General features: G+C 40.7%; 1 protein-coding gene across 5 annotated transcripts in view; it reads right to left on the bottom strand.

Moving 5' to 3' along the window:
• LRP1B (LDL receptor related protein 1B) overlaps positions 1-17,861 on the bottom strand; it is a 1,302,041-nt gene that overhangs the window by 241,042 nt on the left and 1,043,138 nt on the right. For all 5 annotated transcript variants that reach the window (XM_050969143.1, XM_050969139.1, XM_050969140.1 and 2 more), the window contains 3 exons: positions 17,298-17,485; positions 11,627-11,810; positions 3,194-3,279 (listed from right to left, as the gene is read on the bottom strand). In XM_050969143.1, coding sequence (XP_050825100.1) covers positions 3,194-3,279; positions 11,627-11,810; positions 17,298-17,485 — 458 coding nt within the window. The remainder of the gene's footprint in view (positions 1-3,193; positions 3,280-11,626; positions 11,811-17,297; positions 17,486-17,861) is intronic.

The following is a 17,861-nucleotide window of genomic DNA, read 5'->3' as shown; positions in this document are numbered from 1 at the left end:
GGTATAACTTTGAAATATTAAAAGAATTTGCTTAAAAGTGGTGAATCCCAATTAATAATGGGGGCTAATAATGAAATAAAATCCTTGAAATGAATTAAACTTAAAAAGCCTCCAATAACAATTAAATAAATTTGTTATACACCAAAAAGCCATCTACTGGATACCAATGGAAGCAGCAGTGAAAATAAGAGAAATGAAATCTAATGACCCACCTGACAAGTGTCCAATAGGAATCAGATGATGGATCCCTCTATGAACCTGGAACTCGGTTATATAAAACTGACGTTACCAGGTGCTCAAGAGAGTTGACTGGATCCAAAAGAAGCTGCAGCATCTTAAGTGCAACCAATGCCTGCACCAGCTGTGTGGAAAGGCCAGTCTCCCATCCCAGAGTTAACAGGATAAGAAATGTTGAGATTTCATTTCAATGATTTTATTTCCCCTTTTATTCTTTATCATAAATAACTGAAGGTTATCTTTATGAGTCTACACTCTCCAGGGATACCTCAGATAACCATATTTTAAACTGACCTAGGAGAGACTGAAAATGACAACTTTGCACAATTGTTTTTAATATTCTAAACTTGCGTCTTTTGGACTAATCCAGTCAAAGAGTAACAACCACACACTTAAAGGGGCCTTAAAGACCAGCACATCCTTGGAAGTGTGATAAATGCATTAGGAATTGAGAATTTATTATCGTAAGTAAATATAATAAGAAATCTTGGTAATCTGCATTGTTCTTTGATATAACTGCTGAGCCTCAGCTTTAGTCTGTGATTACAGAATGCAAGAGGGCAATGTGTATGTAGTACATACCTAGAACATTGGTTGTGTTTGCGTGTAAGTGATGAGCTGTTCATTGTTCTGGGTGGATTAATAAATTGTTAGTTGGCTAAGAATAAGCAAATGTCCTTATCTGAAAAATACTGTTCAAGTTAAAAGTTGACCTGAAAAGAAGCTTGCATTAAAACTAGAAAGCTAACATTCCCGGACTCAAGAAAAAGGGGTTATTCTATTAAGACTTATCCAGTTGGAAAACCTAATTCACCCCTTTTCACACTTCCATGATGTCTTGGTTCATCCACCAATTTAGAGATGACTATCCATATTATCTTGTCTAAGTGGTGTAGCTGAAGATGGTAGACTGACTTAAGACATTACTGCATACCGCCAGGATGCAGTCTGGCATAAGGGATCATACATGTACATGCAGTTATGTTTCCCAGGAGCCTAAGGCAGTTCTGCATTGTGGTTCATGGCCGATCTTTGAACAACAAACAAGGGTCCTATTACAACAGGAAACCTGGGCTGTGGCAGATAAGATTTGGCTGATGTCAAGTCCAAGATCACCCCAATGAACTCTATTCTTTGTATTGATGACAGAATTGATTTTTCTCTGTTTATATATTTTCAGGCCTACGTGGATGAACAGATAGAGAATCCAATGGAAACTGCTCTCCACCTGCTGACAAGAGTAGTCTCATTCCAACTATTCATTCACATATACATGCTTGTCCCAATGGCAGAAACTGGCTGATACCAGCATCATGCATTTGGTGAACAATCTTGACATGAATGAAACATCAAAGGGTAGTATGGTGAACTGGAAGTAACCTCCTCCTACCAGTACCAGAGGCCAGCTGTGTCTAGACCAGCTACTCCAATCTCTCAACTTCCTTCTCTTGTCAGAACATTTTGAGTGAGAGTGAGAATGAGTTCTGGAGGATGCCCTGGATTCCCTGAAATGGGAAACACAGGAACCACTTCGGAGTCTGATGAGGAGTAAGAGTGACGATGCAATACTGGGAGGAGACATTATAGATTGGGACTGGGACTTGCATCAAGACTGCAGTAACAGAGCAGCATAGGAGGCTTCCTAGTTACCAGTACCATGTGCTGAGGTGGAGTGGGTACCAGTGGTCTAGGTGCCGTTTATGAAGAAACTGAGGAAAATGATACCAGACCTGGGCTCCTGGGCACCATGAAAGACACCAGTGTTGATGCTGAAGCCTGCACCATGTGCGATAGCACCAGTAGACAGCCCTCTCTCTGAATGAATGGCAAAGGTACTAGCAGGCCATTCATAGCTGTGTAGGTCTCTGTTGTTGTCCATAGCAGCAGAGCCCTCTGCCCTGCAATATGCAGGGGTGATGGATCCACTGTTGCCACCAATGAAGTTTGTGATCTCGTCAGTTCTGGAATGGGTACCAGAATCAATGTATAAGTCTTCTGAGACCCACTCTGAGGCAGTACCAAGGAGCAGTGAGCCATTGGACTTGGTCTACCTTTGGTATTGGAATGGCTTATCTCTGTGGCAGAGGATTTTAAAGAAGTCAAATACATCCTCTTTTTTGGTTCTGAAGGCTGAGGGTGCTCACAGTGCTCAGGGAAAAAAGCAGTTTCCATGAGGATGTATCTTCTCTCTTTTTCTTCTTCACTGCAGTTTTGAAGCCTTGTCAACTCAGACACCACTCAGGACTTTAAACAGAGAGAGTGAGGACCAGTAACGAGCAACACTTTATGACACCTGGAACAGGGATTAAAGCCAGGGGACTTTGGCAGATGATTACTCTGGTACTTGGTGAAGCCTGAAGACACCTGCTTATTCAACAATAATAAAATACATTTTTAAAAAATCAATAAATAAGGGTACAAAGTACCAAACAAGTACCACTAACTAAGAACTAGCTAACTAGATACAAATGCAGTTCACAGATAAACCAGGGATGAAAAGCACATCATCACTTCAATCATCAACAGTAAGAAGGAAATGAAGGATGGGGGGTGGCTTCTCCCTGTATACCCTTGGCTTGGCACATGAGGGAAGCCAAGGTGCAAGTGTGGCTGCCTCTGGGTATTGTTGTGGAAAACTCTCCAGCACACACCTGCAGTATAATCAACATATGCAAACACTAAAAGAAGTAATCATCTCTTTGGAAAGTTGAAAGAACACAAATATTTGGATTTCAGAGTGACTCAACAAACAACTGCCTGGATATTAATACAAATCAAAAACTCAATCAGAATAGTCATTTTAAGAAACTGTAAAAATCACTATATACATTAGGTTACTGCATTAGTCTGCAACACATAATATAACAGTTCTAGGATTATCTTTCTCTCAACTGCTTACTTTAAATAGTAATAAGAGTATTAAAATGAAATGTAGATACCGTTACTGTGATTATACCTGTTTCAATGAAGTATAGTTGGATCCATCAGTGGTAATTTTTCTTATTTCATGATGGTCAGCCAGAATTAAGAAAGGCTCCTCATCTAAACCACAGAAGAAAGAATATATTACATTAGGGTGTTTTTTTTAATTAATGTTATGGATAATCAGGAATATAAAGCTGAAATACAGGTGGTTGAAAAATAAAATGTTACAATGCTACAGTGTTATGGATGAAAGAAATAGTTAAAACCTTCAATTGTTTCAAGTAAGATCAATGATGCAACCTAAAAATGAACAAAGCATTCAATTAATATCTTTTAATGTAATTTAAAATTTCCTTTGTAATACAGGAGCCATATTAAATCTCATGGTAATTTGAAGTCCAAACTGAATGTAAAGGATATTTTGTTATTTATTCTGAGTTTTAAATCAATCAAGTAATAAACAACAATGCAATGTGGAAAGAGAAAAAAGGTTACTTACCTTAGAGTAACTGTTGTTCTTCAAGATATATTGCACATATATGCATTCCACTGTAGGTATGTGTGTGTCCAGTGCATTCATGTTGGAGACTTTTACCAATAATACCACTAGGAGGCACATGCACTCCTGCTCTCCTTGTGCTTTCAGTTGAGGGCAATAAAAGGGGCCTGTGTGCCTTTTCCCTCTCCATTCTTTTGCACCACTGTAAGTGGATCCAAAGTAGCACAGAAGGTGGGAGAGTCATGGAATGTATATATAAACAACACATCTTGAAGAACAACAGTTGTAAGGTAAGTAACTGTTTTTTTCTCCTTTGAGTGATTGCACACATTTACATTCTACCATAAGTGACTCAACAGCAGTTCCTTTCCAGGTGGAGGAATTTTGAATAATCTCAACTGAAACTATAGTACCAACATTCCAAAGTTGCCATCATCAAGAGAGGCTTGAGTGATGGCAGAATGATTAGAAAAAGTATGCAGGGAAGACCATTTCCCACAGGGCATATATCAGCTATTGGAACATTGCCCAAGAAAGCTGAAGTAGTGTACTGAGCTCAGGCGTAGCGAACTGCTATTCTTGAGAAAGGAGAGACTTGGGTGAGCTAGTAGCAGAGTTTGATAGATTCAGAAATCTAGTGTGATATTTGCTGAGATGCCTCTGATCGACCCTTAGTTCTTTCAGGTAGGCTACAAAGAGTCTGGGGAGGAAGATCTGAAAGATCTAGTAAGGTCCAGTACTCCATGAACATCCAACAGATGGAATACTTGCTCCTCCTTATGCGAATGGAGTTTCAGCAAAAACACTGGAAGGTTAATGGTTTGGTTTAGATAAAAGGCTGATACTACCTTAGGCACAAATTTAGGATGTGGTCCAAGGGATACCTTGTTCTCATGAAATACTGTAAAAGGAAGGTCAGCCAGGAGAGCCTGAAGTTCTGAAACACTCCTCACGTAAGAAATTGCTAAAAAAATACCAATTATACAGATGATAAAGATAAAGACGCTGTCTCCATAGGCTCAAAAGAAGAACCTATGAGTATGGAGAGAATTATATTTAAATCCCGTAGAGGTATCAGAGCGGACACAGAAGGGTAAGTATTGATTAGGCCCTTTCAAAATTCAAGAAACAAGATGGAAAGCCTCTCTATCGGTGGACACAGTGCTGAAATAAAAGCCAGGTGAACTCTCACAGAACTATTTGAGGCCTGATGATTTCAGGTGCAGGAGATAGTCCAGCACATGCATAACCTCAATATGATGGGGCAACAAACTGTGAGACTGTACCGAAACAGAAAATCTTTTCCAGTTCGATGCATACCTGGCTCTAGTGGATTCTTTTTCATTGCTCACCAAGAAGGCCTAGACCTCTTGGGAGCACAATTTCTCATGAATGCTCAGCCAGAGACCATTCACACAGTAGAGTGGAGAGATTTGAGGTTCAGATACAGAGATCTGTCCTGGTTCTGTGACAGAAGTTCTATAACAAGTTGTAGAGTTATCAGTGAATGGATGGACAGCTGAAGTAAATTCATGAACCAATACTGTCTTGGTTATGCTGGTGCAATGATGCTTAGTGATGTTTAGTCCTGTTTCAGCTTCTTGAGCTCCACTGGAATGAGAGGAACGGGAGCGAACACATATAGGAGGTGACCAAACCAGGGAAGAAGAATAGCATCTGTGATAGAACCTGCAGTGCTGCTAGCCTTGGAGAAAAATCCCATTCACTTCTTGAGGTTGGTCACAAATAAGTCTATTACTGGGTACCCTAGCAATGGAAAACATGGAGGAGAATGTCTTTCTGATTGACCATTCAAGATGGTCTGTGAAAACCCCCTTGTGCAATCTGTTATTGCGTTTCTCACTCCTGAAAGGTGAAAAGCCTTCAGGGAAACATTGTGATGAATACACAGACTCCAAAGGAGGATAGTTTCCCAGCACAACTGAGACAATTTTGCACCTCCTTGATGTTCGGGTAAAACATACCTGTGGTGTTGTCTGTGAGAACTTGCACCACCTGTTTTCTGAGGGAGGGCATAAATACTACCAGGCCAGATGAATAGTTCTAAATTCCAACATGTTTATATGCAGGGAAAACCTTCTGGATATAAAAATGCATATGTTCCTTGGGTCCAATCACCAACTCGGAGAGTGAAGCACTCAAGTAGATACACAAATCTGCACATCCAGATGGCGGCTAGAAGGAAGAAATACTGAATGAAACCAGCCTTGCAGACAGTGAAGGTGAAGTCCGACATGTAGAGTTACATACATCCACAAGGCCATGTGGCACAGGAGATGAAGGCAGGTATGCACTCTTGTCATTGACCTGGACCTGAGGTCATTGGAAAGGGCGACCACAGATAGGTACCTGTTCTTTGAGAGATACGCCCTGGTTGTTCTGGCATTGAGGTTTGCTCCTATAAAAATTATGCATTGAGTGCATTATAACTGAGATTTCTCCAAATTAATTTCAGGCCTAGATGAGATCACTAGGACATTGTTTTTGATCTGGTCACTTGATGCTGCCTGCTCCAGCCAGTTGTTCAGGTAAGGAAATAGTTGAATGCCCAAATCATGGAGGTGGGCTGCTATCATTGACTGAAGACCCTAGGGGGCTGTTGACAAACTTAAAGGGAGCACTGTGTACTAGTAATGGTTGGTGCCTACCACAAAACAAAGGTACTTCTTGCATTACTGCATAGAAGTACACATCTTGTACATCGAGCAAAACATACCAATCTCCTATTTCCAGGAAAGGGATAATAGAAGAGAGGTTAACCATCTCAAACTTGATCTTTCTGATGACATAGTTTAGCTTTCTAAGGTCTACAATGGGACAGAGGCCCTCAGTTTCCTTTGGGACCACGAAGTGCAAGGAAAAAAAGTCTTTTCCTCTCGGTTGGTAAGGAACTTCCTCTGTCTCTCCCAATTAATTAAAGAAAGTAAATAAGGAAGTGTTATTTACTCCTTCTCATAACACAAGAACTAGGGGTCATCAAATGAAATTAATAGGCAGCAGGTTTAAAAAAACCAAAAGGAAGTATTTTTTCACACAATGCACAGTCAAACTGTGGAACTCCTTGCCAGAGGATGTTGTGAAGGTCAAGACTATAACAGCGTTCAAAAAAGAACTAGATACATTCATGGAGGATAGGTCCTTCACTGGCTATTATCCAGAATGGACAGGGATGGTTTCCCTATCCTCTGTTTGCCAAAAGCTGGGAATGGGCGACAGGGATGGATCACTTGATGATTACCTATTCTGTTCATTCCCTCTGAGGCACCTGGCATTGGCCACTATCAAAAGACAAGATATTGGGCTAGATGGACCTTTGGTCTGATCCAGTATGGCTGGGCACATCACAGCTGAAGATGGCTAGCAACATTTAGGAGGTCTTGACCTCTTCCTGGGAGGGATACTGTGGACTCTGTTGGAAAGAGGGTGTATACAAATACTGTGACCTAACTAGGTTCCTTTTTTTAGCTGAAGTGTAAACTCTTAAAGAGTGAAGAGGTGCATGGTATCACCTGTTTCTGTAGAAAATTGTTAACACCCTTCAGATAGTAAGTCCTCTCTTGTGATGTGCATGCTCCTTTGGGATACCTGAAGCCTGCAGCCAGGAAGTATGTCACATAGATACTGCAGTGGCCATGGAGCATGAGGCAGTATCAGTGGATCTGTTGCTACCTGAAGAGAAGTTCACACTATAAGATGTCCCTAAGACACTACTGCTAAAAACTGGTCAAGAAATTCCTCTGACAGTTTATCAGAGAACTTGGAAATAGCAGAGAAATGAATAAAGTTATACTTAGTTAAAAGAGCCTGGTCATTGGCAACTGGCTTTTGTAGTCTAGTAGTGTAATAGACTTTACAGTTGAATAAACCTAGCTTCTTAAGCTTCATATCTTTTGGAGTGGTCTTAGGATGGTTTTGGCAAGACTGCTCATTACCAGGTCCTACTATAAAAGAATCAGGAACTGGATAAGTAAAGAAATGCTCAAACCTTTGCTGAGGAGCCTGGAATAGAGTCTAGAGTCTGTCAAAGAGACTTTGCTGGCTCTAACGAGGCCTCATTAATGGGAAAGCCAAATTTTCCTAGAGTAGAAGTCTTCAAAATATCCAGGAGAGTGTGCAGATTTTCTTGCACAATCTCTGCCTGCACTCCCGGAGAAGTAACCATCCTTCTCGTGAGATCCCAGAAGACTTCAAAATCTTCCAGGTCGGAGTGAATAGGGGAGATGTTGATTCCAGGCTAACAGCTTCATCTGGTGAGGAAGAAGGAATGTGAGAAGGGGTAATAAAGACTTTTTAGTAATTCACTCTCCTCCACGTCAGGTTCCATGACAGCGGGTTGAGGAATAGGCGCAGGATACTGAAAAGATGTCTCATGCACTGAGAGTGAGGGGAGACATTCTCCCAGGAAGTGAATTAGATGGAGGTCTAAAATCCCTTGGTGCAGCCCAAGACCAATATGGCTATGGAGGATATTGCTGGTCATACCCCATCAGTGGAGGGGGACCCCAAGCTGCAACTTTCCTGCATGAGAACCGGTTTTGATCCTTAGACCTGATAATAGAAGATCTATAGGGAGAGCTGAAGGAGCTTGGAGGATAGACAGGTCCTTCCTCTTCCAAGCCCATAGAAGATACATAAGGCTCTTCATAGTAGTGGGCAGCTGGTCCCATAGCTATTCCAATAGGTATTCTGATGGCTGATGTGGGGTCAATAAAAGATACAGGTTGGAGTGGCTGAAAAGCTGATGAAGAGGTTGGTACCGGTCGTCCTGGAATAGACACTGTGTGTGTTGTCAGTGCTGAATGCATCAGTGGAGCTGAATGGATAGTCAGTGCTGGTTGCACCACTGGTGCCAGGCATGTCAATGGTACCAAGTGAGATATCGGTGCTGGGTGCACTGGCAGAGGGGATTGTGTAGTCAGTATCAGTTAGGTAAATACCAGAGCCAGCTGCAGTAGAGAGAGTCAGGCAGGTAAAAACAAAGAAGTTCCCTTGCTGCTAGGAAGGTCTGAAGAGTAGAAGGCACGTCAGCTGAATGTATTAGTTCTGACCATGCCAACAATGTTGGAGGGTCCAGAGACCAATGGGAAGGCCCTGGAACAAGTGAAGACACTGGCCTCTGCAGCCCACATGGAGCTGGAGTCAACAGTGCTACCTCTGATGGAACAAGTGAGCACTTTGAATTGTGAAGTTTCAAACCAGAACCAGAGGATTTACCAGATGAGAGTTTGGGAGAAGACCAAGACTTAGAGGTCTTGTCAGAGTCTGAATGTTTAGATCTCTTCAACCTAGATAGAGAAGAGGAAGCATGACATTCACTCCCAGATTTATGTTTGGAGTCAGAAAATCTAGAGGAGTACTTTGACTTGACCCAGAGTCCCCGGAGTCATGATCGTGACTTGGCTCAGATGCAAGTTATGTCACCTCCTTCATGAGATGATCTTTAAAGGTAACAGTCTCTCTAATTCTTAGTGTGGATAGGAAAGGAGGTACAAATAAGACATTTGTCCCTGCCATTTCCCTCACCCAAACAAATCAGACAACTTTTGTGCCTAGCCATAAAACCTGAGAATCTTTTCATAATAAATCATCCAGGTACTAATAAAAGTATAGCTAAAATAACTACACTGTACTATAGTATCGATAAAAACTGTATACAGGTAAGTTTTCAAAAGTTGGCTGACCAAAGCTAAAGCCACAGAGAGTTCCAACTCTTGCCATGGTAGATAAAAGGAACCAACAGGGAGCCGATAGACATACTCATTTTATGCCTTCTCCTGAGAGCACAAATCGAGAGAGGGAACATTAGTCTCCTAGTGACACTGCTGTGCACAGAGCTCACAAACATCTACAGTGGAATCTATATGTACACAATTACTCGAAGGAGCACAAGCAATGTTCAAATTCTGTGAATGAGTTTTTACTATAGTTTTTATACCATAGGTAAGACTAATATCATTAATTGTGTTACAAACTGATAATATATATTTGTTAAGGTTCAGTATATACTTGTAACACTGCTTTATCAGTATGGAGTATATCATATGCTGCTGTTGCAAACAAAAGGCAATTTGATAGTGGCATATCATTTGAAGTGTCCAGAGATTTTCATAATGTGAGTAAATCTAAAAAAAAAAAAAATCACATGTCTCTGACAAAACTAAATTAACTACTGCTAGATTTCAATCAGTTTTGTTTTGTTTTTCCCCAGGTTTCTTCATTTTCTCCTGGTTTCCCACTATTTTATCAAATAATTTCAAACACATTTGACATGAACTGCAATAAAATCTCACTTTCTGTCTTTATTATTGCTATATTATCAATGAAAGTGTTTGAAGATAAACCAGAGGATAAATACAGAATAATTATGAGAATGACAAATATGATTTAACACTTGATATTAATTGTTTATACACTGTGCTAAAATGATGTGCTGTACAGTGTACATCCATTTCAGCTATTTTAGCTAATACTTCATACATTCAGCATTCATTTCAAACTTAACATAGGACATTCTCCAGTTCTTTGATGGTCTGAGACGTCTCCTTCAGGACTGACTAATTTAGTGTGTTGTGGAAACAGGCTACTATGGTGGGCTAAAGAGCCTGGTTAGGATTTCTGAGTGGACTCAATAACATCTGGAAAAGCCTCTCACAGGCTGGGAAGGACTCTTACCACAGCCAGCCTAGCTCCAACTTGAACAGCTACCAATTTAAGTTTGAGAACTTTGTCATTAACACTTTGAAATCTTTACATATTTCAGCTCCAGAATGTATCTCGGATCCTATCCCCTCCTATTCTAGGCTCCACTCCTTCCTCTCATCTGACTGCTCTGTGTCCTGTAAATGTGCACATGCCCTATAAAGTAAGGGATAGGAGACAAGAAAATCAGATCCCGTTTCTCAACTCTGCCTCTTCAGCTTCCTCCCCTGTTATTCATGGAAGCTGCAGGGACAAGAGTCTCACAGATACAGGGAGTCAGGGCTTCCTGTCACTGAGGCAAAAAGTGGCCTACTGTTGCAAAACCAAGCCTGCAGGGAGTGCAGGCAGGTCAAGAACAGGAGCATCTCTGCCTGCTAGGGAGATGAGGATTTCCAACACTTTCAGAGGAGTCCAGCAGAGGAGGAATGGAGTAATTTCTGTTTGTGCATGGGAGATGGCTTGTAACTGGTAGAGTCTCTACTGCTAATTCTCCCTCCTTGACCTCCTGTTCCAAAGATAACTGACACCATGCAATCCTGATGATTGAAATAAGACAGGAAGGAACACATATAAGACACAGAGAGAGATAATAAAGCTAAGTTCTTATATATATATATATTTCCTATGCATACCATTTCAAACAGTCCATTTTGCACTATGACAGGAGATAATGTGATAGCACTGGTTTCTTTACAATAAGATCTGTGAACTGGACATGTTTTATGCAAAGATCAGAAACATCATATAATTTTCTTTTATCCTCTTTTTTTCCATGATTGATTTTTAATGCAGGCTTAATGCACTGGGTGATTGTATGCTAAAATGTCAGCAAGCTATTCTAAAAATGAAAATAAATAAAATAAAATAATGCAGTAGCAGCAGGTTTTTTAATATTGCACATTACATTTTTTACTATTACCATGTGACTGAGCAGCAGGCAATATAAGGTGAGTTTTTTTTCTGCTTCTGAAATTTCCCAGTGCCTAGGGCACACTTAATAATTCACAGTATGATAATGCACTGTAATTATCCACATAGAATCCTATGTGCAGAATACACAATAAAAGTAGAAATTATTCTTACATCTAGACACCCTGAACTGAATTCCGATTTTTGTTTGTGACTGAAAAGGATGCTTTAAACCATCTTTCTAGTCATTACAAAGGCTGAAACACCACAAATTTTAGAGTTAAAGCTTTTCACAAATAATTTTGGATATATTTGTGTATAAATAAAATGTGATACCTGAAAGAGATTTACAGCCATTGAGGTTATCAGGTTGTGTTTCATACCCATCTGCACATAAGCATTTGTAAGTTCCATATGTATTGATGCATTGCTGACTACAGGGGAAGCCAGAGGAACATTCATCAATGTCTACACATGTTTTGCCATCATCCTTGAGCCAGAATCCAGGCCAGCATTTGCACTGGGAAAGAAAAGCAAGAACATTCATTTTTTATTATTGTTGGTGTCTTTCTGTTTGGCATAAACTTACTAAGAATGGCTTAAAAATTAGAAATTGAGGCCACAGTAGTCTGGCACCACCAACCTTTCAACAATGACAACTTTAAAATCATCTTTTTTGACCTACTGTTTTAACTTCAGGTAACTTTCTATATAACAAGAATTTATCCAATGGCACATTAGAGATGTTTGTTGGAGAATTGTCCTACTGAAGTGAAATTAGCAGAATTTGCTTTTTCTACAGTTTAACAAAATGTTAGGCCTTCTTCCCTTTCTACTCGACTATGACCATATGACAAAATTAACATTTGGAATGAACAAGAACACTAGAGTGTAAAGATCTAAAGAAAGTATGGTTACTTACCCTAGTACTGTGGTTATTAAAGATGTCCTTGTGATTGGATTCTTTTGGCCAGCAATGTCCGTTTGGGCTGAAACTGTATCATAGGAGCGCCTTTGTGTTCCCCATTTCCTCACTGCCCAAAAAGATCAAGGACGAACTGCATCCAACTGTCCTCCAATTCCTTCACCAACACAAAATCATGATTCCGTAGCAGCAGGGAAAAACGGTGGATCATGGAATGCATGTGAACATCACATCTCAAAGAAACAGTTACTGTAGGTAAGTAACTAATCTTTCTTCTTCGATTGACTGTTCCCATGCATTTCACTTCTGGTGACTTATAAGCAGTGACCCCATAGACAGGCTCATGCTCAGTGTCTATTTAAATAGTGATTGTAGGTCAGCTATGTCAAAGCAAGCTTCTGATCTTGATGTCTTGCACAGGAAATAGTGTTTTGAGAAAATATGGACTAGTCTCCATTTAACTAACCTTCAAAAATCAGAAATTAGTCAGCTTCCTAGGGAAGGTGCAGAAGCTACCTGTGATGTGGAATATAACCTGCATGGAAGGATCTAATCTAGCTCACTCACAGCACGATATGATGTAATTAGATATCCATTTAGAGAGTTTCTGGGTTGATATTGTCAGACATTTAATCCTATCTGCAGACTCTAGAAATAGTCTAGGGAAGCTCTTGCATGGTTTTGTCCTATCCAGGTAAAGTGAAAAAGCCCTAACTACACTGAGTGTGGGCAGCTTGGCTTCCCCCTGCTTGAAGGATGGCTTGGGAAAGAAAACTGGCAGATGAATCATCTGTTTCAAATGAAAGTCAAATGATCTTTAGTAAAAACTTTAGTTGAGGCCTAAAGGCCACCTTATATGTAAAGAACACTGTGTTAGGTATACCAGCCATAAATATCATATTGTTGAAGGCAGGACCCATTAACCAGTGGTGAGTTGGAGCTGGTTCACACCGGTTCACAAGAACTGGTTGCTAAATTTAGAAACCAGTGTAGAACAGGGTTGCTAAAGGGGCGGGTGGGTGGATAAACTCCAGTCTGCAGGCCACATCCGGCCTGTGGGATCATCCTGTCCGGCTCGCCTGAGTTTTCAGCTGGGGAGGCTCCCTCAGCTCCTCTTCCGCTTCCCCGCCATCACAGAGCCGCAGCATGCAGAGCTGCTGGGGCCAGCACAGGTCTGCAGCTCCTGCTGCTTTGAGCAGCATGGTAAGGGGGCCAGGCTGGGAGGAGGGGTTGGCAGGGCCGCTCAGAGCCGCATAGTAAGGGGGCAGGGCTGTGAGCTGCGGCCGAGCGGCAGGAGATCAGGCCCCACTGGAGTCATGCCGCTGCAGCGCTGTTCAGGGCCGCTCCTGGATGCGGCGGACTGAGGCTCTGGGAGATGGGGAAGGCAGGGGTAAGCGGCATGGTAAGGGGCCGTTGAGGACCCGGTAGGGAACTGGTTCTTAGGATTTTGGGTGCTCATCACTGTTATTAACCTAGATAAGATTATATTTAGATTCCAGGAAGGAAGGGGGTCATAGACTGTGGGAAACACAGGAATCAGGCCCTTTAGAAATCTAGCAATTATAGGGCGGGAAAAAATGATGTGACCTTGGCAAAGGGAAAGTGATACTAAGTTTACTCTTATAGAGCACTTTTGAGATAAAAAAAGGTAGTCAGGAATCAGGGAAACTGAAGGAGACAGATAGTGTTGCGTTGCCCAAATAAAGAATCTATTTTATTTGGCTGCAGATAATCCTTCCTGTCAGTTGACATAACACATCGCTGTTGTGTTGTCAGTCAGGATCTGGCCCATTAGTCCACAGAACACAGGATGAGACACTGTGGAGGCTAGTTGTTTAGAAAAAGGATAATCTCTTCTACAGTCTAGAGGCCTTGGGTCTGAAGATGGTCCAGATGAGCTCCCTACCCAAGCACGGAAGCATCTGTCACCAGTATCTTGGTGAAAAGAGGTGGACACAATGGTACTCCTTTGCAAACCTTGTGAGGATATTTCCACTAATTTAACAATGAGAGTATTTCTCAAGGGACTTGCATCCTCATGTCTAATGTTTGTTGGGTAAATATGCATATTTCAACCACCCTTGCATGCAGCATAAGTGAAGTCTAGCATGCTGTGCGACATATGTGCAGAAGGCCACATGACTGAGAAGTCTAAGACAGACTCTTTCTGAAGATTAAGGGTGAACATGCAGCTGGTTGATGAGATCTACTGTAGAACAGAATGTGTCCTGTGGCAGACAGGTTCTTGCTTTGTAGAATTTAGTGCTGCCACCATTAATTCTATTTTTTGGTTTGGTAATAGAGATTTTTTTCCTTATTGATCCTGAAACCCAGGGTGGTGAAAAGTTGCAGGAACAAGTGAAAGTTGTTCACCTGTTGTGGTGATCTTCCTCCAGTGAGCCAGTGTTCCTCCAGTTTTGAGGTGAGGGATACCTGGATTTCTCGCTTTCTTAGTGAGCCTTTATGACAGCCAAGCATTTGGTACACATACTAGACCTTGGTGCTGTTGAAAGAATGAAGGACAGGATTCTGTCCTGATAGGGGGAATTTCTCACTTGGAATCTCAGGTATTTTCTGTTTCCTGGGTGAAATAGTATGTAAAAGCAAGCATCTTATAAATTGAGAACCATGAACCAGTCCCGGGAAGCTAAGGATGGGATTATACAGGGTAGAGTTACCATGCTGAATGTAAAACTATGGATGAAGGTGTTGCATCACCTCTAATCCAGATTAGGCATCAGCTCCCGCCCACCCACACACCTTCTTTTGCAGAATTAGAAAATAATGAAAATAAAATACTTCCCTCTGAACTCCAGAGTGGAGCTGGGCAGATGATGACTATTCTGTTTCACAGTAATTTTTAATATTTCAAAATTGTTTTTTGTTCCACATTGTAAAATAGTCTAAAACTTTTTAAACATTTTTGCACAAAAGGAATTTTGTCAAACTGTCCATTTTCAGATAGGAACCTGAGCATTTAAATACAGAAGAGGCACATGTGTGTGGCTAGGGCACTGGACTGGGATGTGCGAGATCAGATTTGAGTCCTTGATATGCCTGACTCAGAACAGTTTTTTTCATCTCAGACCAATCTCACGTCCCCGGCCAGTGCCCTGACCAGCAGGTATATAATGTGAGACTCACAGAAACATTTAGGGATGAAGCCTGTTCAGGCCTAGTTGAGTCTTTTTCTCAGGATCAGAGGAGGCTCTCTTCAAGTTCTCTAAGAATAATAGTTTAAGTCAAGCTTCTCTCATCTTTTGAGGAATTTTCAATAAGAAATGAACACCTATTGGGGATACGCCCTTCCTGAGGCAAAATACAAAATGCATTTTGAGTGCTCACCATGCAGTAGAATAGTTACAACACAAGAAGGTTTCTAACCATCAGAGGAGTGAAGTTCTGGAATAGCCTTCCAAGGGGAGTAGCGGGGGCAAAAGACATATCTGGCTTCAAGACTAAGCTTGATAAGTTTATGGCGGAGATGGTATGATGGGATAGCTTAATTTTGGCAATTAATTGATCTTTAACTATTAGCAGTAAATATGCCCAATGGCCTGTGACGGGTTGTTAGATGGGGTGGAATCTGAGTTACTATAGATAATTCTTTCCTGAGTTTCTGGCTGGTGAGTCTGCCCACATGCTCAGGGTTTAGCTGATTGCCATATTTGGGGCTGGGAAGGAATTTTCCTCCAGGGCAGATTAGGAGAGGCCTTGGGTGTTTTTCACATTCCTCTGCAATATGGGCCATGGGTCACTTGCTGGAGGATTCTCTGCCTTAAACCACAATCTGAGGACTTCAATAGCTCAGACATAGGTTAGGGGTTTGTTACAGGAGTGGCAAGCACTTCTCAAGTTGTGGAGAGGCGGCTACCTGTATTTAGCAGATCTCAGAGGTTAAAAATTAGAATTTTCAGGTGGCCAAGAGTCTTCCACTTTTGAAATCCATTCTCTTGTTCATGTGTGAAATCACATATGACATAATCTGCTTGACTTCTGTAGCCATGTCTGCCACAGTGGCAGGAAAATGATTCCTGTGACTAAAACAATAGACAGAAGATCCCTCCTCCAACCCCAGAAAAGTAGCCTGGCCATTCAATCACAGATTTTCTTTTCCAGAAGTAGTTGGAGGTGGTCTAGAATTCCTTACTTGATTCACAGAACCAAAGTCTACCTTACGAGTGGCCCCAAGTTTGCAGTTCAACAGGAGCCGATTTAGGTAGAAAAGAACCTACCACCCACGGAAAAGGGGATGAAACTAATTCAATAAGGCAGGCTTGTCATTATAAAACAAGAGGTAACAAACATTAGGGAATCCAGTCAAATGTTAAACAATCATTCTGAAGGTATGAAGGTCCAGGTGGAGTCCCACATCAGGGGAAGAGTGAAGAATTTCTTGAAATTTGGGCCAAAACAACATTCAACCAATGGGTCTTAGACATGGAAGATATATAATTAAGTTTATTATCATATGCTCCAGCATCGTCATTCTATTAATGAGCAAAATGCATGAGCAAAGTTGCATGCACACAACTGGAGGGCACATTTCAAAATTTTGTCCATTAACAGTGCATTGTTCAATTTTTCCTTGTTAATTGAGTAATTAGTTCAATTAACTTGGGAAAAGTTTACTATTTGTATTAATTACTATTGGAGGCATGGTCTTATAAGCAACTCTCAGATCATTTGTATTTTTTGCACATCAGCATGATTTGTTTGGGGTTTTTTAAGTGCTGTATCTTTGGACTTTTGTTATTGTAGGTTCATCTTCATCACCTTTCAAGTAAAATAGTCATGTATTAGTTTTTACAAATACATAGAAATAAATGTTAAAATTACTTCACGTACATCTTCCTATAGGTTATAATTTGAATTTAAGCTCCTCCTTTTTACACAACTGATGGCCATTTGCATACCTCATATCTTGATTTGCATAGGTTTGTGATTTTGATTAGGTTACTTGTTTGATTAGGTTACTTGTACTGCATTCTGAAGTTCTACTACATGGTTATGTGGTTTAAACAATCATAGTTAAGGATTAAGAACTTATATTATACTATATTACACACCATGACTACCAACCTTGTACCCAGCAGGAAAATCCTGACAATCTTGAGAACAGCCACTGACTTTCTTACTCAAGCATTCATTGATATGGCAGTTTCTCTCATCAGATCCATCACCACAATCCTCTTTATTGTCACAGACATCTGTTTGAGGAATACACTTGCCATTTTTGCAATTGAAAAAAGAACTGTTGCATGACTGTTCTGGAAAAAATAAAAAAAAATAAAACAAATGAAGAGTATGTGATTGGTTCTCATACTTTTCCCATAGTGTGACCTAGCTCTGATATATTTTTTCATGGACCAACTCCAATCTGTGGGGACCATATTTTCTCCTGTTTGTGACTGATCTCATAAGATTGCTTGCATGAAAAAAATATATGTGTAAATTTTACTTTAGTTTTAGATATCTATGTTAAGATAAGTGTTTACTCCTTTCTGAAAAAAAGTTAATCATATTATCTAGTCTTCATTTCATCTTCCCTTTCCATCAGTTTGGTTTTGTTTAACAAGAAATAATGAGAAGAGCAAGCATCATGCAGCACTACCTCTCTGCAGACCACCAGTGAAAAAGCCATAA

This window comes from Gopherus flavomarginatus, chromosome 10 (genome assembly GCF_025201925.1).
Source record: "Gopherus flavomarginatus isolate rGopFla2 chromosome 10, rGopFla2.mat.asm, whole genome shotgun sequence".
Classification (NCBI taxonomy): domain Eukaryota; kingdom Metazoa; phylum Chordata; order Testudines; family Testudinidae; genus Gopherus; species Gopherus flavomarginatus.
This window is presented reverse-complemented; position numbering and strand designations above follow the sequence as displayed.